General features: G+C 48.2%; 1 protein-coding gene across 1 annotated transcript in view; it reads left to right on the top strand.

The window, feature by feature from the left end:
* SPEG (striated muscle enriched protein kinase) overlaps positions 1-22,844 on the top strand; it is an 81,906-nt gene that overhangs the window by 20,475 nt on the left and 38,587 nt on the right. Inside the window, 4 exon segments of the mRNA XM_078147627.1 lie at positions 13,644-13,819; positions 14,231-14,319; positions 17,780-17,955; positions 21,166-21,426. Of these exon segments, the coding sequence (XP_078003753.1) occupies positions 13,644-13,819; positions 14,231-14,319; positions 17,780-17,955; positions 21,166-21,426 (702 nt within the window).

Raw genomic sequence — 22,844 nt, 5'->3', positions numbered from 1 at the left:
CCTGACAAAGGGTCAGCCAGACCTTGTTTGAAGCAGTTAGGTGGCCCAGTGGATAGAGGGCCAGGCTTGGAGTCAGGAAGATCTGAGTTCAAATCTGGCCTCAGACACTTACTAGCTATGTAACCCTGGGCAAGTCATTTAACCCCTATTTGCCTCTGTTCCTCATCTGTAAAATGGGGACACTGGGTCCATTGTTTCTGGAAAAAGGGGCAACTCAAAAAGACAAGTTCAGGGGATCCCTTAACATACTGGAGAAGGAAATGACAGACTATTCCATGGGGTCACATGGACTCAGACACGACTAAACAATAACAGCATAAGTCTTCTTAATGTCACCTAGGCCTGAACTTGGGGGGAAAGGCTTCCTTTTTTTTCTTTTTTTAAGGCAATGGGGGTTAAGGGACTTGCCCAGAGTCACACAGCTAGTGAGTGTTAGGTGTCTGAGGTCGCATTTGAACTCAGGTCCTCCTGACTCCAGGGCCGGTGCTGTATCCACTGCACCACCTAGCTGCCCCAAAAGGAAGGCTTCTTAAAGGAAGAGAGATTCATTTGGGCCTTGGGGGTAGGGTAGAATTGGAGAAGAAGAGTTTCTCTCATCCTTACCTCTACTCAAAAAACTACTTTAAGCTACTCACACACTTCTAAGATAATTTCTTCTTTCCCCCTGCCTCTAGACAAGTACCCAAAATGTTACCTTTGCAGTAGGGGCCCAGCCTCCTAGCATCTCCTAGCATCAGGCCCCCTGCCCAGCCTAGAGTCCCAGGGATGGCACAGCTGAAAAATCTCAGAGCAAAAATGTAATAGTGATAAGTGGAGGTCACCTTGCTTTCTATTTTTATGAAAAATCCTTATTTGGACCCAGCCCAACTTCTTTTGGGTTTATCCCAGTTTCTTTCTAGTGAGGTGAAAGTACAAGGGCCATTCTAATTTGTTCGGCCCAGGCAATTCAATTAAGCAGGTATCAAATTCAGAGAACCTGCTCTGTGAACAACCCCAGCAGGGCCCTGGGTAGAGATGCAAAAGGCCTTGCCGTAATTGTCCCTGCCTCCGAGGACCTGAACAGTCTGCTTGGGTAAACAGATGATTCTGGAACAATATAGGACAGAGAGGGCTGGAGTTATCTGGGAAGATTTCATAGGATCAGGATGGCTGGGGAGGAGTGGGTAAGAGCATTTCAAGTATTCCATTTGATAAGCCTTGTGGGAGAGGCGACTCCCAGAGTGCTTACTATTTTACCCCCCTCAAGACTGCATGTCCCAGCTCTTTCTGAGTCACATTTCTGAATCTTTCCCTCTCTTTTGCCTTCTCTCCCAGTTCTTCATGTCTTTGGTTAGTTGTGGGCCCCACTCTGACCCCAGGATTTTCTGACCTGAAGACAGAGGGAAGCAAGCCTTATGTAACTATCTCTCACATGGTGGGCTTCTTTTTGAAATCCCAACAATTTGTCAATTAAAAAACCCCAATAAATTTGTCAATTAAAATAATTAGAATAATTCTATATATATTTGTATCCCGTTAGAATTTGTAAAGTGCTTTTGTATCAGGTATTATTTCCATTTTATAGATGAGGAAGCAGGCTCAGGGAATTACTTAAGGTGCACATAGCTAGTAATTTGTGGGCTCAAACATAGATTTTCCTGGGCTTGGTGCATAGACCTGTGTGTAACTTTCATTTCCCCTTTGAACTTGAGCAATACTGTCATCTCTCGGCAGCTTATTTCCTCTTCCTGTAACTGCTGCTATTTTTTAATCTTTTTTTTAAAGACAATTTTAAATATTTTTTAAAATAAAATTTTGAGTTCCAAATTTTCTCCCTCTCTCCCTCTACCCTAAGACAGTAAGCAATTTGATATAAGTTGTATATGTTGCTGCTAGTTTCTAGATGTGCAAAGGATGAAGGAAAGTTTACAGGTTTATAAGGAAATAAACTGAGGAGGGAAGAAACTTTTGTGGAAAATTGAAATTCCTTCCCGCCCAACTTTAATTCTGTCCTTCCCAATGCACTGGTTCCTGCCTCTAGGAGGCATCTGCCCTGGGTCGTTGGTAAGTGGGAAGGAAACAGCTTGAGCTAGATTCTGACCATTTAATTAATTTGAATTGAACAAGTCTTTATTAAGTACCTACTATATATAAGACTGGGGATACAAAGACAAAATTGCTAGTGCCTGGATTGTGGGCCTATTAGGGAAAAAGGAAGCATTTACAAAGAGTGGTTGGGTGCCCCCTCTTGCCCCCCCAGTGATCACTCAAATGAGGCAGTTCTTTGCAGTGCAGAACTCGTCAACAGCTACTCACTTGAGCTTTCTACCTACGTGAAAAGCCCTGGGCAGGGCCAGATGATGTTGGGATTACAGATATAAAGTTTCTCCAAGGCTGGGAAGGTGCTGACACATTAGTCTCGGCTGCTTTCCTAGTTCCTTCCTGGTCTTTGGGCTCCCTGGCTTCCTTCTGACACCCTGGTCCAGGAGAGGAGTGAAAACCCCCTAATCTAGTAGGGGTGGGGTCAGAAAAAATTAAATGATAGAGCAACTCAACAACTTTGTAAAATGACCATCCTCAATGTTTTTGTGCCTTCTTTTACTGGATGTAGCACTTTCCCTTAATGGTCTAATACAGGGGTAGAGAGCCTGCAGCCTGGAGGCCACATGTAAGCCTTCTAGGTCCTTGGATGTGGCCCTTTGACTGAGTCCAAGTTTTACAGAACAAGTCCTTTTATTAAGGGGATTTGTTCTGTAAAGTTTGGATTTGGTCAAAGGGTCACACTTGAGGACCTAGAGGGCCACATGTGGCCTCGAGGCTGCAGGTTCCCCACCCTGGCCTAATAAAATCTTGGGATTTGTTTTTTTTTAGCATTACTTTCCCTGCTGGGGTTTAATTAAGGAGATCCTCACAGAGGGAGGTCTGGGACCTGGCTATTTGTGCCCCCTTCATACTCCAGGCCACTTGGTTACAATCAGATCTGGGAATTTTGTTGTTATATGGGGCAATACCCCTTTCAGAGAAGGGAAGAACAGTTGCAGCTAGACCCCAGATCACCCTAATTAAGCTGTCATCTAGGGGCACTTCTACTGACTAGAGCAGGGCTGAAAAACCTGGGCTCCAGGGGTCAGCAGCCAGTGGTATTCCCTTCTTTCTGGAATGAGACATTTCCTCGAAGGAAATTCCTTTGAACTTCTTTCTGTGTTTCTATGGAGCTGGTTTCTACCTGATCCCAGTTCAGTAAAATTCCAGTGAGGTCTCTATAGTCTGAGGTGCCACTTTCAGGCTCAGACACATCGATGAAGTCTAGGAGTTGGCAGCAGTAAGACTCAGGATGGCCAAAGACTGAAATGAAGGATGGTGTTGAGTGTAGTTGGGGAGCAGTGCATGGCTCCAAAAGCCCTCATCTAGCCACTGTCCTTGCACATTCTGGATTTTCTCTGGGATTTCCACCCCATACTCTCCTACAAGGTCTATGGCCCCGAGGTCTCTTCCTATGCTGCATCTTTGTAGCCCTGCATCCAGTCTGGCCAGGAAGTCCTTGCCATTTGTCTTACCTGTCCCTCTTGAGAGCCCTGCCTTGTCCATGCAAGGAAATCAGAAGGGCTTACTTGGGAGACTTAATCCTACTAATGATAACTAACCTTGGAATTTAGGCTGGATGGGACCTTATTGTTCATCTAGCTTAGGGGTCTTGAGGCCACAGGTGGCCCTCTAGGTCCTCAAGTGCAGCCCTTTGACTAAATCCCAAACTTCACAGAACAAATCTTCTTAATAAAAGGATTTGTTCTGTAAAACTTGGAATCAATCAAAAGGCTGAACCCAAGGACCTGTGTAGCCTCAAGGCTGCAGGTTCCCCACCCTTGATCTAGCTGATCTGTTCTTAACCTAGGGTCCATGAATTAAAAAACAATCAATCAAACAAACAACAAACATAAGTATCTTTATATATAATTGGCTTTCTTTGTAATCCTATGCATTTTTTTTGCATTTAAAAACATTATCCTGAGGAGACTGTGACCCTCAAATTTCTAGTCTAATTCTTTTATTTGATTTTTAATTTCTTTTGAAAATTATGTACATTCAAATAAAAAAAGCAAAAACGTAAGAAAACATGAAAGACTAACAGAGCAAATAGTCCACAGCTCTCTCTCTCTCCCCTAAGCTTATAAAGAATTGTGCTGGCGTCTGCAGACAGCTGTTATTTACTGATTGTTAACTCCACCCCCAAAGATGTGCACGTGTCTCACAGTAGCATTCACATTTCCTTTTTGGTTTGCATGCTCCTTTTTGGACACCTCCTGAGGCCACAGGATGGATTTGTCCTTGCTGTTGTTATCAGTAACTACACAGCTGTAGTCTGCACGTTGGAGTTTTACTTTTGTTTTTGGTTTTTAGTTAGTTTGTTTTATCTGCTTCTTGCCCCTCTGCATTCACTTCATAAAAGTCTTCCCCAGATCCTCATCTTATAGATAAAGAAACTGAGGCACAGGAATAATTTGCCTAAGGTCTCACAGTAAGTAAAAGAGCTAGCGATCTCTCCCCTATAACCCCGCACCCTTTGGTGATGGTAAGAGAATAATGTCTCTGGGGTGACTGGGAGAAGCACCTGATCAGGAATCAGGAGACATGGGTTCTGATCCCATGTTGATTACTAAATGACTTGGGTAAGTCATTTCATTTCTCTGGGCCTCAGTTTCCCTCTCTGTAAAATGAGGGCATTGGCCTAGATGATGTCTCTGGCTCCCTAATTGCTCAGATGGGCTGTGGTTCTATTGTCCTGTGGAGGCCGAGGAGAAGGGGCTTCTGCGTCAGGCTCCTGTCCAGCTCTGGTCTGGCCGCCTTCTAGGAAGCAGGCTTCTTTACCCTATAAGGCTCTGTTTGGGCCAAATGGCCTGGAGTGTGGCCAGCCTCCTGGAGTGCGAGGAGTACGGAATGAGCCAGTAGATGGAAAGAGTGGGCAGTACGGGTAGATGGGAGACTGACCCAGGCTAGGGGCTGGGGATGGGTACAGACTAGCTCTTAAAAGGAGGTAGGAGGTACATGGGAAAATCGAGTTGGTGAAGAGCCTGGACTCTTATGTGACAAGGCCTAAGGGAGCCAGCTCGCTCCCACACTCCCTCTTTCTCTGAGCTATGGCAGCCAAGGACAGCTTCTCTACTCTCTGCAGGGTTTTTGCCCAAAGAGATTGGAGCCAGGGTCAATGGTGAGCCTGATTCAACGGGGAGAGGGGAGATATATGTGTGGGAACAAATCAATGGAGTGTATCTGGCCATGTGAGAGTTAGCAGACCTGGCTTTCTCATGTTTCTCACCCATATTCCTCACTAAAAGGGCTCAGTGTGCTTTGGCTAAGCAGGTACCCCTGATTTCCCGATAATAGCAACTTATATTTTATGCTCTTCAAAGTGCTGTCATATCCACTATGGAAGGTAGGCAGAGTAAGAGCTATCATACTCATTGTGTGGACGGGAAAACTGAGCTTCAGGGTGGCTGCAAAGAATACCAGAAAGAGCACCGAACTGGGAGTTAGAAGACCGCGGTCCTCTCTTGTTTCTACCATTAACCTTAGGCAAATCACAATGCCTTGCTGTACCTCAGTTTACTCATTTGTAAAATGTGAGGGTCAAATTCGGGGGGAGAACCTGCAGCCTCAAGGCCACATGTGGCCCTCTAGGTCCTCAAATGTGGCCCTTTGACTGAAACCAAACTTCGCAGAACAAATCCCCTTAATAAAAGGATTTGTTCTGTAAAACTTGGAATCAAGTCAAAAGGCCGCACCCAAGGACCTAGAAGGCCACTTGTGGCTTTGAAGCTACAGGCCCCACCACCCCGTTCAAATTATATGACCACTAATGGTTCCATAGTCATGTAATTCTATCATTCAGTAACTTGCCTGTAGAGAAGTCAATCTGGTGCAGTGGTGTAGCAGTCAAGAGATCCGGGTTCGAATCTACTATTTAATGTCGCTGTGATTTTGAGCAAGTCACTTAATCACTGGTCGTCAGTTTCCTCATCTGTGAAATGGATAACACTTGCCCTATCTACTTTATGAGGTTATTGGGGGTAAAGTGCTTCGAACATCATAAATATGAGCCATTACGTAAGATCTGATTGATGAAGTCTGGACTAGAACTCATGTCTTCCCTCCCAGGACTCTCTCCACTGCAACACAGTCTATTTTATTTGGTTAGTGGCATGGAGAGCCATCCCCAAAGATCCCAGCATGATAGCCAGTGTGCTCTCAGAGAATCTGGAAAAGGGAGCTAGAAAGCTCGTTGATAGAAAGAAGGAAAGAAAGAAGTATTTATTAAGTGCCTACTGTGTGTCAGGCTATCATCTTATCTTATTTGGTCCTTACGACAACCTCATTTTACAGTGGAGGAAACTAAGGCAGACAGCAGTGAAATGACACGTCCAGTGTCACACAGCTGGTGTCTGAGACTGAATTTGAACTCACGCCTTCCTGACTCCAGGACAAGTACTCTATCTGCTGCTCCCTCTTGACGGGACAGAACAAGCTGGCTGGGGATTTCTCATCCTGCCAGAGGGGTAGAAACTATTATCACCACACTGAGAAGGGCTTTAAGCTCTCGGTGGAATGAAAACTCTTAGGGAGACATGACAGCTATCTTGATACATTTGAAAAAAATTGTCAAGTGGAAGAGTTATGAGGACTCAGTACTGGGAGTAAAGAGTGGAATTTTAAAAGAGGCTGATTTCAGTTCAATGTTAAGAAAAACTTCTGAAAAATGACAACTATGCAAAATTGGAATGGGTTGTCTAAGGAAGCAGTGGGCTTCCCATCTATTTGTCAGATATAGTATAGAGGGAGATTACGATTCAGGTTCAGTGTAGAGTTTTTTTTTTTTTCCCAACGCTGAGATTCTTTGGTCGGTTTCTCTGATTATTATCTATGCATCTTGTTTTTGTCTCTTGTGCCACCTAGGATGGGGCAGCTAGGTGGCACCATAATGCCTAGAGAGGGCCTGGAGTCAGGAAGACTCATCCTCCTGAGTTCATATCTGGCCTCAGACAGTTACTAGCTGTGTGACCCTGGGCAAGTCACTTTACCCTGTTTGCCTCAGTTTCCTCATGTGTAAAATGAACTGGAGAAGGAAATGGCAAACCACTCCAGTGTCTTCGCCAAGAAAGCCCCGAATGGGGTATGAAGAGTCAGACAAAACTGAACAACAACAATGATGTATTAGGTGTATCAAGAAAACTGAATAATAAATAAGAAAAAAGTTGGTCATAATAAATATTTGTCCTATTTTCAAGTAAATGGAGGAGGGTGGAAAGAGTGTAGAACAGAGGACCTGAGATCGAATTCTGCTTGTAACTCTAACTACCTGTGTGATCACCTAATTTCCCTTGGTTCCTCATTTATGAAATGAGAAGGTTCACCTAGATGATCTTGAATTCTCCTCCCAGTTCTAAGTGTGGGAAAATAATCAAATAAATGGAAAGTGCCATCAGGAGGTTGGTTTGGAAAGGCTGAGAAGTCCTGTGTTAAGACTTGTTGTAGTTGAAGTAAATGGGATTTAATAGTCTATGTAAGATGAGGGACAGCTAGGTGGCAGTGGATGAATCACCTGGCCTACAGCCAGGAAGACCTGAGTTCAAATCTGGCCTCAGACACTTACTAGTTGTGTGACCTTGGGCAAGTCATTTCACTCTGCCTCAGTTTCCTCATCTATAAAATGAGCTGGGGAAGGAAATGGCAAAGCACTCCAGTGTCTTTGCCAAGAAAACCCCAAAAGGGGCCACAAAGAGTCGCACATGACTGAACAACAGGGGCAGCTAGGTGGTGCGGTGGGTGGAGCTCCGGCCTTGGAGTCAGGAAGACCTGAGTTCAAATCTGATCTCAGACACTTGATGATTACTAGCTGTGTGATCCTGGGCAAAAATATATCACAACCTGGCAGATTTTAAGGCATAACCAAGATAATTAGATGAAGGGAACGTCTGGTGAATTTGCCCAACAGAAGCAAAGGAGATGACTGAAACACAGAAGCAGACATGACTGTAGTAGGCGATGGTTTGGGGCAACTTTTCTGAATCCATGGCTACGGAGTTTGGTTGTGAGGGGGAAGCTTGCTGTCGTTTATTTGTGTCTAACTCTTCGTGACTCTGTTTGGGGTTTTCTTGGCAGAGATACTGGAGTGGTTTGCTATTTTCTTCTCTGGCTCATTTTACAGATGAGGAACTGAGGCAAACAAGGTTAAGTGACTTGCCCAGGGTCACACAGCTAGGAAGTGTCTAAGGTTGGATTTGACCTCAGGTTTTCCTGACTCCACTGTGCCATCTGGCTGCCCCTGGGGGCACTGCAGGGCATTATGTAAGGCTGCCTGACTTATAGGACTGGAGACATCCTTAGGGAGTTAAAGAGCCAGGGTCAGATAGTTCCCCTCCACCCCCAAGATGTGAAGCATTTTTATACAGGGTAAATGAACATTAAGGGAAGTCTTGGAGTAGAAAAGATACCATAAAAGGGCAACCTGAGGGGTGTGCTGGGGTGGGAGGGGGTTTGGGGTTGCCCCTCTGTAGATTAACCCTAAATCTTTGCTCTCTCCTTCCCCTCACTTCTCAGCCATTGTCTAGACACTAGCAAACTGGCTGTGCTCTGTAGTACGGGCTGGGTGGGTGGGGGTGTTGGACAGGAGGTGGTGTGATCAGAGTGACAGGCCTAGAAGACAATTTTGGCAACAGAGCCAGTGAAGATTCCCTTAACAAGTGCTACAGAGAAGCCTTGTGTGTGTGTGTGTGTGTGTGTGTGTGTGTGTGTGTGTGTGTGTGTGTGGTTCCAATGTCAGCTTTGTTGGGGCTTTAACCATCTCCTTGGTGACACAGTTATCAGAGGAGAGAAGATCTGGCTACTGTCTTGTGTCAGAGAATGAGCTAAGATAACTTTTCTGGGTGAAGTGGGAAGATACTAGCAGAGACACGATAGTCTGGATTTTTTTTTCTGAGATGGAAATGAATCTCATGGGAGTTCTTTGTTGAACCAACATTAGCATCTACAGTGGCCTTTGCATTTTCCTCCTAAAGGGTCTGGTGAGATGGAGGACAGGAAGAAAGATAGGACCTTCCTTAGAGAAGAGAAGGGGAGACTCAGAAACACCAGCTCCCTCTCTCTCCTCCCCACTTGAAAGAGTGAGAGAAGGGTTGGATGGGACAGTGTACTTGACTGGGGGCAAAGGTTCTAGACTCAGCTACCTAGTATGGGTCTGATCTTGGGCAAGCCATTCAGCTTTGTGATCAAGTTTCCTCATCTGTAAAATGAGCCCTAGGTCCTAAGTTCTGTCTGTAAGAAGGGGAGAAACTGAAATTGGTTGGTGTTGGGGTGGGGAGGGGCGCTTTATCTCCTCCACCCATTTTAGGTTGGCTCTGGGTATCTGTCGTAAAGGCTGCTTCCTGGTGGTGGTGGTTGGGGATATGCTCTTCATTCCTTCTTTCCTTCCTTCATTATCTATTAAGTTTTGACTCTATGCAAAACACTGAGTCAGCTGCTAAGATAATTAGAATGTGATCTAGTAGAAGGGAAAGGATGCATAAGTAGAGAGAAAGCAGTATTTCTAGGGTCCAGGTATTTGAAGCTGAAGGGAACACAGGGGTCAGCTAGTCTGACTGTTTTGTTTTACAGATAAGGAAACTGAGGCCTGGAGAAATGACTTGACCAAAGTCAAATGGGATTAAGTAGCACAGACAAGATTTGTTCTCGGGACTGACTCAGATTCCAGATCTAGAGCTCTCTCCACCATACCCCACTAATGAGAGTGGCAGGGGCTGGTTAGGCAATGGACTATAGTAATATAAGTACAAAATGCTGTGCCGGGTTTGAGTTATGGAAAAACCACTTCTAAATGGGAGGGACCGGGAAGGCTTCTTGGAGGAGGTGGAATCTGAACTGGGCCTTGAAAGGGTGGGTAGGATTTCAGCAGGTGAAGATGGGGGATGGGGGTGACATTCCAGACGTAGAGAACAGTGCCTTGTTTAGCCCTCAGAACTCAGGAGGAGGCTAACCTGGCAAGGGCTTGGAAGCCACGAGGTGGGTGGGGAGGGGGGAGAGGCCAGAGCTGCCTGAGTCATTTGGTTAGAATGTCTCTTGGGAATGGGGATCAGGAAGCTGGAGAGTGAGAAATGACCCCGGCATGTAGTGTTCCAAGTCACTACCAGGGGGTGCTGAGTATGCTCCCTTGAGCGGAGAGATGCTTGGGCAGGACTGGCTGGTTCCTCCTTCCATGTTTCACAGTTTCAGTGGGTGTTGGGGACAGGGGCACCTCCCTAAGGGAGACTATTTCGTCTTTTTAGGGAGCAGCTGGTGCAGTGGAATAGAGCTCTGGGTGTATATTCAGAAGATCTGGGTGGGAGGTGGGCTTTAGACTAAGCTCTTCAACTATTTACTTACCTGTTTGACCTTGTGCAAGTAGCTACACCTGCATGGGCCTCAATTTCCTTATCCGTAAAATGGGGGGGTTGGACTAGCCCAGGGATAGGGAACCTGCAACCTCGAGGCCACATGTGGCCCTCTAGGTCCTCAAGTGCGGCCCTTTGACTGAATTGTTCAGTCATGTCCAACTCTTGGTGACCCCTTTGGGGTTTTCTTAGCAAAGATACTGGAGCAGTTTGCCATTTTCTTCTCCAGCTCATTTTACAGATGAGGAAACTGAGATAAACAGTGTTAAGTGACTTGCCCGGGGTCACACAGCTAGTAAATGTCTGAGGCCAGATTTGAACTCAGGAAGATGAGTCTTCCTGACTCCACCACCTAGCTGCTCATAGTAGCTGACACATAGTAGGTGCTTAATAAATGCTTGCTTCCTTCTTCCGCTCCATGCCCTTCCATTGAGATGCAAACGTGTTCCTCCAACTCTCTAGCCAGTGTGTCATGCTGCTATTACTGTCCCTGGCTTCTCTCCTTCCTATATCACTGCCATTATAGCTGGAAGAACCCAGGGCCCATTCAGTACATGTACCTCTGGAGGATCATTCAGATGGGGAGGAGACCGCAGAGTTCTACCCTCTCTCCTTTTATACCTACCCCTGGTGGACATGTAAACAAGGTACAAGGAATGAGTCTTCTCTAACTCCAGGCCCTGGCTGGGATGGGTTGGGTGGAGCAGGCTGCCAGCAGGTACATCTGGCAGAGGGCCATGAGGGAGCTGGCTACAGGCCCAGCATAGCTGGGGATGGCTCTTGGGCTGGCCAAATGGGCCATGGTCTGGTGAAGGGAGTAAGAGCAATAATCCTTGGACCTTCAAGTTCCACTACCCATTTTGTGTATAATATGGTGCTAAGGGAGATCCGAAGTTTAGTTAAGACAGAGATAACTATAAAACCCAATGTTGTCTCCCTTGTTACTCCTGCCTTTCCATCTAGGGTGGAGTATAACAAGGCCTAGGGGTCTAGGGCCATGATCTATTCCAGTCTTGTATACTAGATAAACCAAGGGGCTTTAGGGGAAGATTAGGTGTATATAAAGGCTTGGTTTGAGCTTCTTTTCTTGTAGATTTTGTAACTTATTCTCTGAATTTTGGAGGTAGGTGGGACAGGACAATGGGTTTTTGAGGGGAAAGAGTGTGGGGTTCTAGGACATAGAATTGTAGGATTTAGAGCTGAAAGAGACTTTGGGTTGGACCAGTCTAGTCCAGTCCATTTATTTTACAGATGAGGAAACTGAGACCCAGGGGTTAAATGACTTGTCTCAGCTTCCGTAAGTTAGGCCGTTGGGTTCTAAAACTATTAGTCTTTCCATCATCTTCTAACAGTGTAAGGTGGGTTGGCGTGTTGTGGGGGTTTGCGTGTTGTGGGGGTTTGCCACAATATGGCCTGGGCTAGAGGAGTGTTTGGTGTTTGTTGTGAGTGTTTGTGGTGTGCCCTAACCTTCGGGCAGTTGGGTGGTGCCAGATTTAGACACGCACCTGAAGAGATGGGTGCTAGACGTGGAGAGTGTGGTGGGAGGAAGACCCCAGCCCAAGACCTTTCTTACTGCAGAGCCAGGGCCACTCTACCTCGAGGGGAGGTACCCGTATGTGTCAGGGTCTTGAGCCTGCAAGGAGAGAAAGAACAGACGCAGCTGCTGGGGAATGAGAGGGATGGCTAAATCCGGCAGTCCCTCCCCTCCCCTCCCCCTTTCTCCTCTCTCCAGGGCTCTGGCTGCATATGGTTTCAGCAGGCACCACCACTGCTGCCGTCACCTTCCCTAGCCAGCTGCCTTCTTGCAGCCCAGACGCTGCCCTGGCCCCCCCTTCCCCTTCCCTCTTCCCCCTCCCCCTCCCCCCACAGAGCTGGCTCTCTGGACAGAATCTCAGTGGGGCCCAGGCTAGGCTAGGCTGGGTTGGGCTCTCTCCTCCCAGGGGAGCAGGGACGGGGTGGGCAGCTTGCCTCCTTGCAGACCACTCTGGACCAGGCACGAGGGGGCAAAAGCTGAGGCTAGAGGCAGCAGAACGCAGGCAGGAGTCTATGTGCTCCCTGGGTGAGTTGGGGTGCAGCAGGGCCCGGTGACTAGAAGGCAGGGCCAGGAGGGACTTGGGGGGGGTGGGGAGGGAGGTAAAGAGGAGGGGCTAGAGGGAGCTGGTAGCGACTGATTCCTGTCTCTATTTGGCAGTCGGAGCAGAGCCAAGCAGGGCCAGCCTGGGCCCTAGGCCAGCCACTGGGGAGGGCCTCTGGGCTTGGGCCCCCTATAGGGACACCCCCTCCTTGGGAAGGCTTTCGTTTTCCCCCACCTTCCCTAGGCTGACCTCCGTCCCTCCATCCACTAACTTGGAAGATCACTTCCTAGCCCCCTCCCTGCATTGGGGTCTGTTTCCCTAGCAGGTGTCTCTAGGGTAGGAAGCTGAGTGGGGGGCGGAGCATAGGCTCACAGTAGCCTCAGCGGGGCATTCTGAATTGGGAGGGGGATGTCTAGAGTGGACAGACCTCTTGGCAGGTCTGGAACCCTGTTCTTCCCTTTAGCAGCCCCATCCAAAGAGGGTCTTAGGGGAGGGAGGATCAGGAGAAATGAAAGAGTCCTCTGATTCTAGTGTTTATTACCACTCTGGGCCCCTGGAGACCAGTCTTGTGAGCCTGGGATCTGACATTTTGGCCCCTCTCTGTCTTCCTCTAGTTCCCAGCCTCTAGCTTTCTATCCGGCCCCTTCACTGAGGAGCCTGTTTAGGCAGTGGCCAGGCTTTTCAGTTTCCTTTGAGCTCCTGTGTGGAGAGTCCTTGGTCTTCTAGATCTCTTATTCTGGCTCTTCCTAATGGTGATCTCCTGGATTCCTAAGATTTGTTATAGAATTGGAGATGGAAAGTAGACCATCTATTTCAACTCTTCTCATTTGAAATATAAGGAAGCTGAGGGTCAGAGAGCTGAAGTTTTTGTCCTAGATCAGAGTGACTCTGGGCACTTGGCTTGTTAGTTGTAAGGGGTGTGTGTGTGTGTGTGTGTGTGTGTGTGTGTGTGTGTGTGTGTGTGTGTCTACTCCTTCTGGATGGGTGGTCCTGGCTTTTGTGATTCTAAACCCAGGGCAGCTAAGATTCCCTTGTCCCTGGACCCAGGGACTGATCTCTTCTTATAGGTTCTGTTGTGTTTTCTCCCTTCTCTCTTCCCTCCCTTGCCCTCCCCCCTCCATGTATCCAACCCTCCTCCCTTCTTTCCCCCTCCCCTCTCCATCTTTTCCAGGAGGGGCCACATCCCCTTTCAGCAGCCCCATCACATCAGATGAAGAGTATTTGAGCCCTCCTGAGGAGTTCCCAGAACCAGAAGAGGCCTGGCACAGAACTTCTGCCATGAAGCTCAGCCCCAGCCAGACTCAAAACACCCCAGACACCAGCTCCAGGGCTCCCCCCATCTTCAAGGTTAGATCTCTGAGAGTGGTCCGGTTCAGCTGGGAGCTCTCCCCAGTGAATGCCCGTGGGGCCCCTTGCTCGTATGTCCTGTGCCCATCCTGTCACCCTGAGTTCTTGGCATAGCCCCAGAGACAAGGAGCTCCCTGCTCCCCCCTCCCCGTGCCTCTGCCACTTCCCTGGATCTCTGTCCATAAGGGTTTATTCCTTCCCTGATGTTTATTCTCAGCCAGAGAATATAGTTGTCCTTACTCAGATACTGATATTCTTTCTCCTTCACTCCTGTCCTTCCCCACCACAGTCCTTGACTTCTCCTGGGTATAGAATGTGGCCCATACCATACCTTGCCTCCTCACCCTTTGGCTCCAGAAGCTGTTGCCTTGGTCATCCTTACCTCGTATCACCTCAAGTACCCCCTTTTAGGTTTCACTCATGGACCAGTCAGTAAGGGAGGGCCAGGATGTGACCATGAGCATCCGAGTGCAGGGGGAGCCCAAACCTGTTGTCTCCTGGTAAGTACCCGAGGCCCTGGTTTTCTATTAACTCTTCTTATTGACTCTTTTAACCCTTAGTAGAGATCACATGGTCATCCTGGGGATGTTAAAGATGGTAGGGGGTGGACCTTTCTGTAACTCGCCGTGAGCCTGCAGAGGGTCCCTGTATGCTACCTTCCCCATAATCTATTGTCCAACCCTCCTGCATCATCCTTAGAACTGGGATAATAAATCACAGACCCTGCAAGAGGAGGGAGGTCAGAATAAGAAATTCCTGACTTTTAAAATTCCAAGAAATTCTGATCTCTTCCAAAAGGCCTCTGGCTTCCAGGCCTGGATATAGCCTTTCCCTGGGAGAAAAATGTGGATAATGTAAGGAGTAGCATTGTATCTTATATTTATCCATGTCTTACCGAAATTAGTACTATTGTGCATACAGCAGGTGTTTAATAAATGTTCACAGAAATATTTCTGCTTCCTCTGTGACCCATTTGGTAGAGGGGTGGTTAGCTGCCCAGTTTCATGTAGTAGCTGACCATGTCCAAATCACTGCTCCAGCCAAATCTTCCCACCCCCAATCCCTCTTGCTGGCCTTATTACCACCACCACCACCACCACCACCGCTACCACTAGCGCTATCACCACAAACACCAAGAACGTGATAGGGCTCTCCTCCAGCTGTGGGAATAAAAATCCCCCACTTCCTCTCTTCATTTGGCAGTATTTCTCAGGACCCCTTTTGGAGTTCTTCCTTCCTCAGTGGCAGGTATCCATCTTCCTGGAATAGAGATTCTTGACTTGTCTGTGAACTTGTTTTTCATAAAAAAAAAAAAAAGAAATACTGGGGCAGCTAGGTGCTGTGGTGGATAGAGCTCTAGCCCTGGAGCTAGGAGGACCTGAGTTTAAATCCAGCCTCAGATACTTACTAGCTGTATGAGCCTGGGCGAGTCATTTCCTCCAAAAAAATTTCTTTCATAGCTATTTCAATATAATTCATTATCTTTGTAATCCTATGCATTTTATTTTGTGCATTTAAAACCATTATTCTGCGAAGGGGTCCTCCATAGGCTCCACCAGACTGCCAGAGGGTCTGTGACACATCAGAGGTGCCCTAGAGCCAATCAGTCATACAGCCTTAAAGCTAGAAGGGATGTTAACAGCCATCTTGTCCAACGTCCTCATTTCACAGGTGAGGAAACTGAGGCCCAAAAAGGTTAAATGACTTGCCCATGGTCACACAGCTAGTAGATGTCAGAGTGGTAGGATTGGAAATCATGTCCTCTTGACTCCAAATCCAGTGTTTTCATGCTGCTTCTACTCTAGCCCCCTCATTTTATTAGTGATGAAATTGAGTTTAGACGTCTAGTGATTTGACCAAGTTCTAAAGGTAGTAACTGGCAGGTGTGGGATTGGAACCCTGATCCTCTGACTTGAAATCAGTTGCTTTTTCAAAGGAGGTGATTTGCCTAGCACATAGTAGGTGTTTAACAAATGCTTGTTCCCTTCCTTTCCTCTTTACCCATAAGACTTCCTCTGATCCACCACTATTTGGCAAATAATATTATTTGTTCTGCACTGTGCTAGACACTGTGGGGGAATACAAAATAAGGAGATGATTAAGAAAAGTCCATTTTAATATTTGAAAGTTCCAGAAGGTCATTCCAGGGGAAGAGATGGGGAGAGAAGAGGGTCCTCTGTCCACTGAGGCAAATTGTGTTTTATATTTCTCTATGTCTTACCTAGACTTTGTATCACCCTGTTCATTGTTCTGTGCATACAGTAGGTGCTTAATAAATGTTTGTAGAAGTATTTCTGTTTTCTCTGTGGCCCATTTCCAGCTTTTCCTGCAGTCAGATGGTGATTTTGTGAATTGCTGTGGCCAAATAAATTTATCACATGATGGTGGCGAGTCTCCCTGAACGTGGCTAACCAAGTCCTGGGATGCTAGATGTATCTAAAGTCATCAGTGGTGCCATCTCGGAAGCCTCTTCAGTGAGGTGCAACTCTCCTTTCCACAATGAGTCAGGCTTCAGCAAAGGGCATGAAACTACTGCCTGGCATTAAGAGTTTATGCTGAAGCTACCAAATCCATTCTCCCTCCACCTCCCCCACCATTATCTAATTTGATTCTCACAACAGCCCTATGATTTCAGTAGAGTCAATATTAGTATCCTGATGTTAAAGATAAGGAGACAGGCTCCGAAAAGTTAAGTGATTTGCCTAAAGTCACACAGCTGCTAAGTGGCAAAGTTGGAGCGTGAGCCCAAGTTATTTTTTTAAATTCAATTTTATTTTATTTTCAGGTCCCCATTCTCTCCCTACTACTTCCACTTCCCACCCCCTCCCACCATTGAGAAAACAAGAAAGAAAAAAACCCTTACAAACATGTATAGTCAAGCAGAACAAATCCCCACATTGACCATGCTGATAGAGATAGACAGATAATAAAAGTATATATACACATATGTACACCTAAATATAATGTATATAGATACATAGACATAATATATAAATACATATGCATAGAGATATATATATACATGTAACATGTGTATATATACATATGGGTATATATAAACAATACATATCTATACCTATATATACATATAATACATATGTATACACACACATGTCTGTATGTATAAATATAATACATTTATTATGTACATGTAGCTCCATGTGTACATCTATATACATATGCATATATGTATATGTGAAGCATGCTGTATAGACATATATGCACAACACATGTATGTGTGACCATATACATATATGCGTGTGTATGTGCATGTATGTCTTTATATTTCTGTCTACCTTTTTGCATTTTGAGTCCCTCACCTCTCTATCCAGAGGTAAGTGGGGAACATGCTTTATCATGAGTCTTCTGGAATTATGGTTGAGTACCCAAGTCTCTTGAAATCCAATCTAGAATATTTCTATGATATCATGCTGACTCTGAGAGAAATATAAGACCTACTCTTCCCTCCAGAAGCTTACAATCTTTTTAGGGAAGTGAGGCAGATACTCTTGGAAACAGGACAATTAAATGCCATGCATTCCTGGTGATCAGTGTAAGAGGTGTCCAGAGGAAGAAGAACTCAGAGTGGGTTGGAGACCTCCTGGGTCTCATCATGTGGGAGTTGGAATGGCATCATTGTGTGTGTGTGTGTGTGTGTGTGTGTGTGTGTGTGTGTGTGTGTGCCTGCCTTGGGCCCCTACCTGCCATAGGGCTCTGCACATTCGTAGACCCAGGATCTATAAACAAGTGTGTATTAAGTGTTTTCAACATACCAAGGACTGTTCTAGTCATTGAGGCTACAAAGACAAGAATGAAGCCCTCAAGGATTTCGTGAATGTTTGTGGGTGCATGGCATGGGGGTGATACTGTACTTAGCCCTTCAGGTTGAGGGTACCCTGCGGGAAAGGAGGAGGTTGGGAATCCAAAGCCCGTAGCTGAGGGCCTTGTCCCCACTGGCAGGCTTCGGAATCACCAGCCTGTACGCCCGGACCAAAGACGCTTTGCCGAGGAGGCAGAAGGCGGCTTGTGTCGGCTTCGTATCCTGGCAGCGGAACGTGGAGATGCTGGCTTCTATACCTGCAAGGCAGTGAATGAATATGGCACCCGGCAGTGTGAGGCCAGACTGGAGGTCAGAGGTAAACCTCCTGCATGCCTCTTCTCTTCATGGTTCCAATGGCTCTTACCCCAGGCCCACTAGGTCCCTGAGAAGTGGAAGGAAGACTGGTACCCAGGGAACACAATGACCCCACGTTGCCTTCTACTTAGAGTATCTCATTCCTGTAGAGCAGTTATCTTAGAGAATGCTAGATCTGGGGATCACCACATACATCACTTGGTTCAAACCTCTCCTTGGTGGTGGCAACAGGTGAAGTGATTTGGCTAAGGTTACCTAGTGAATTAGTAACAGAGCAAAGACTAGAAGTCAGATCTTTTGATTCACAGTCCAATGCTATTTCTACCATATTGTGTCTCGGTCAAGACCTCAGATTCTGCCCCCTACCCCCTACTCTGTGCTGGCCTGTTCCCTGAGTTTCTTCCCTGGAACCCTTCCTTCTGTCTCCTACAACCTCATGACCCTTCTGGTCTTCTTTCTCCTCCTCTCCCTGCACCCAGATTTACCAGCTTTCCTTTCTACTCCATTCCCACAACCCCCTTTTCCTTTCTCTTCCCTTCCACCTCTCCCATCCCACCCCCATTTGTTCCTCCTGATTGTAGTGTTTTGCAGAAATTGGCATTGTGGTATATTGTATCAGGGGGGTTGGTGACTGGACCCGTTCGGAGTGACTCTTGGGTGGAAGTATCTCAGGGTCACAGGAGTCTGTCCGTCTGCTGTTCCTAACCCAGAGGCTCTGGGACCTAGGGATGGCAGAGAAGAGGGAAATGAGGGTCTTAGTGTTTAGTGCCTGGGCAGGGTCAGTGGAAGTGGCTCGAGTCATGTGGGTGTGTTCATGGCCTGTCTTGGGGCATAGATGATAGGACATGGGATATAAGGACCGTTGATGGGTAGCAAGCTGGCCAAAGTTGTGGGTCTGCCCCGCACTCAGTCTGATGCTTGAGACTTTACCCCTAAGTGGGAGATGATGGCGCACTGTTCCTTCTCTTGCCTTCCTCTCTTTTTCCCCTTGGTCCCCTTTAGTATCTGAATAAGTGACCTAAGGACCATACCTCCTCTTGGCTCATCTGAGTCTTGGCCCTCTTGTTTCCCTGGCTGCCTTCTATCCCCTGGGATGCCCGTGGTAGGCTTGCTATAGCTAGAGTGGTGTTTTCCATGGGGAAAGGAATTTCCAGTAAAATATACTTCCTTCCTAGCCCCTGGCCTCTTCTGCCCGGCCTCCACCAGATGCGTCTTTTGGTTTTTCTGCCCCGTGTTTTGCCCCCTGCTCTAATGGCCACATCTTCCTGAGTGAGCCAGGCCTGGAGCCCCATTCCCAGAGTCACCCTGGCTGCTGCCCCCATCTCTGCCATGCTTTTCTATATTAACCTGTGTTGAGCGCTTTTCTCCAGACCTTTTCTTTCTTGGCCTCTAGCACCTGTAGGCAGTGGTTGGGACTGTCTTGGCCATTGAGTGTCTGCCTTTCTCCTGACTTGGTGAGAGAGAGGCTGCTTTCCAGGCCACTGCCTTCCTGTAGTCCATCCCCTGGGAGGCCCGTGCTTCAGGGACCTGGAGGCAAGATGCCCTCTTACAATGGGAAAGCCATGAAAGCTGCTTAGAAGTAGCTTCTTGGAGTTCTTCCTGTCCAGCCAAGTCCCCTAGCCACCCACCCGCAGGTGTGTGTGTGTGTGTGTGTGTGTGTGTGTGTGTGTGTGTGCGCGTGTGTGTACGCACGTGTGCATGTGTGTATGTGCGCGTGTGCGTGTGCGTGCGCGTGTGTGTGCCAGACTAACCTGCCGCTTGCTGACTGCGGTTTTTGTCTGTACACAGGCGAGTGAGCTCAGGGGGCCGCCTGCCCTCCCTCCCGCTGCCTTTCGTGCCACACGCCTCTGGCTCAGGCACCACTTGGACCTCGCTGTGTCTCACTGCCTCCTGCCCACAGACCCAACCGGCGAGCCGGCCCGGACCCCTGGCCTCCCGGCCTCCCCACCCCGTGTGGTGCCCCGGGTCTGCCCGTGGGCTCAGCGGAGCTCCCCCCTTCCCTCCCCAAATGGACGTGTGGATGGGTGGGCACCGATGCCCCCAGTTGGACCGTGTGTAGGGTGGGGAGGTGGGGCTGAGTTGGGGCAGAACCCCCCTCCCCCTGTTGTGGGAGCACCAAGCGCATGGGCTGCTGCTGCGGCTTTGGGACACTGTCTATCTGTCCAGGGCTCACTGTCTATTTGTTGGTCTCTCTCTCTGTTGTACCATTGGAGTGGGGTGACTCAGAGAATATCCATTCTGGGCAGAGTGGGGTAGGGAGGGGTTCTGATTAGGGTAGCCTGGGTGGGGGGGAATCCCTGCTGGTTGGCATTGAGGACCATTCTAGGAAAAAGCACAGTTAGGCGTGGAAGGGGCATGTGGAGGCATGTTGGGGACCAAGGTTGCTGCTAATATTCCTCTCCTCCCCCCCACTTCAGGCTCTGGAGGGAGGGTGGGAATGACGACCATCCCAGAAGTGGTTTTCAAATGGCACAAAAATTTTTCATTTCCCCAAGTGACCAAAAGCCAAATACCTCTCTGGCTCCTGGGACCCTAGGGTAGGTGAGGCAGGGTGCAGGGTGAGAATGAGGATGGAGCCGCAGGGCACCTGATGGCTGTAGCCATGCAGGCTCAGGCCCCTCTCGTCTGCAGGCTGGATGGGGGGGGTCATTTGGTCCATTTTGTAGCTGCCCTTGTCTCTGCCCAGCAAGGACAAGCTCTGCCTCAGTCCTGGGGGCGAGAGGGGATGGTATCACCAGGCATGCGGTGTGGGAGGGGACACAGAGCACTTGGTAATGCCTGGTCCTAAGCTCTAATAAAGTCTGGTTTGTACCCAGCTGGTGTGGTTGTCTGTTGTGCCGCCGCTGCCCAAATCCCAACCCTCCTTCTTGATCTGGCATTGCCCTCTTCCCTCCTTCCTCCCCTTCCTCCTTTCCCCTCTCTCATGTTTCCCTCACTGAGGCCCAGCCTAGGTCAGCCCCCAGTAGGACCACTGCCTTTCCTGGAGCCTTTCTGCCCTGCTCTGCTGGCACCAGGCCCCGTGGCTTCTTCCTGCCTGGGTTCTGGTCCCACTTTCCCTTTCTTTAGGGACCAAATTGCATCTCTCTCTCTTTCTCTCTGTTACTCGTCTGTCTGTCTGTCTGCGTCTCTCTACACCCCCTCTCCCACTCTGTGTGTCTTTCTGCTCTTTGTGTATCCCCCTACCTCCTCTCTCCTGCCTCTGCTCCCCCAGTGCACCCTGAAAGTCGGTCCCTGGCGGTGGTGGCCCCCCTACAGGACGTGAACGTGGGGGCCGGGGAGATGGCGCTCTTTGAGTGCCTGGTCACAGGCCCTGCGGACGTGGAGGTAGACTGGCTGTGTCGGGGCCGGCTGCTGCAGCCTGCCCTACTCAGGTGTAAGATGCACTTTGATGGGAGGAAGTCCAAGCTGCTGCTCACATCTGTGCACGAAGATGACAGTGGCGTCTATACCTGCAAGCTTAGTACAGCCAAAGGTATGCTTCCTCCCCTCCTCCAGGGTGGGACATGAGACAGTATGGGGGATATAGTGCAAGGGACAAGGGGAGCAGTGGTGTTTCTGAGGGGGGAGCCAGAGAAAGACTGGCCCTGGCATCAGGAGCCCTGGACCCCACAGCTTCCTAGGAAATTAGGTTTTTCTTAGAATCAGGCTCTCCGGGGCCTGTGTCCCCATCTCCTATGTGAGTGTTGGGAGTTGGCATCAATATGCCACTGGGGATGGGAGGGGAGGAGAGGGAGGGCTAGTTAAGGACAATGGAGATGGTTGCTTGGTATGGGGATGGGGATGACAGTGGACAAACGAGGTGATCAGGGAGAAACAACTGTCAGGGAAGAGGTGGGTTTGAGATCTGGGTGGTACTGGGATACGGCTCAGTGCAGAGGGGTTGGGGAGCAGGGAGTGCCAGCTCCAAGTTCCTGTTGGGACTATTGGTTCATGTCTAGGAACAGGCCACCCTGGGTGGGGCAGGTGGATGAGATAGGATGGGAAGCTCTTCCATCCAGAGGGACACTATCAGCACCCGATTCAGCGCTTCCAAATTCCTTCCTAGCAGCTCTTGCCTAATCCTATTCTTTCCTATGCCTCCTGTCAGGCTGCAGCCTTCATCCAAGAGAATGTAAGCTCTTTCATAGAAGGGACTGTTTTATATTCTGTCTGTGGATCAATTAAATCCAACAAACATTTATCTAATTAATTGAATTAATAAGTGCTCTGTGCGAGGCATTGTGCTAGGCACTGGGGACACGGAAGTGAAACCATCCTGGTCCTCACAGTGCTTCTGTTTTTCTGGAAGCCGCACGGCACACCCAGATAAGTGTGATTTGAGAAGAGAGGTCACTAACAACCTGGAGGATGGGATAAAGCCTCAGGGAGAGGGTAGCCCCTGAGCTAAGCCTTGAAGGATGCTAAGAGTTCTAAGAAGTAGAATAAAAGAGAAGTGAATTTTAAGCACAGAGGCCGGTGATGGGTTTTCTAATTTGGGGGCACGGCAAGCGGGCTAGTTTGGCAGAAAGGCAGACCACAAAGGAGGGTAAGCTAGGAAAATGGACTGAAGATCTGAGTTTCACATTAAAAAAAAAATTAAGGGGCAGGTAGGTGGTGCAGTGAATAGAGCACCGGCCCTAAATTTGGGAGGACCCAAGTTCGAATTCGGCCTCAGACCACACACTTGTCACTTACTAGCTGTGTGACCCTGGGCAACTCACTTAACCCCAATTGTCTTAAAAAAAATTACTGTACAGGGAATAGAATGTTGGATTTGGAACTAGAAAGACAGTTCAAATCCTGCCTCAGACATTTACTAGCTAGGTGACCCTGGGAAAGTCACTTAACTCAGGCTCAGTTTCCTCTTCTGTAAAATAGAGATAATAATAGTACCTACCTCCTCAGGTTGTT

This window comes from Phascolarctos cinereus, unplaced genomic scaffold, assembly GCF_003287225.1.
Source record: "Phascolarctos cinereus isolate Bilbo 61053 unplaced genomic scaffold, phaCin_HiC Scaffold_7;HRSCAF=346, whole genome shotgun sequence".
In the NCBI taxonomy this organism is placed as follows: domain Eukaryota; kingdom Metazoa; phylum Chordata; class Mammalia; order Diprotodontia; family Phascolarctidae; genus Phascolarctos; species Phascolarctos cinereus.
This window is presented reverse-complemented; position numbering and strand designations above follow the sequence as displayed.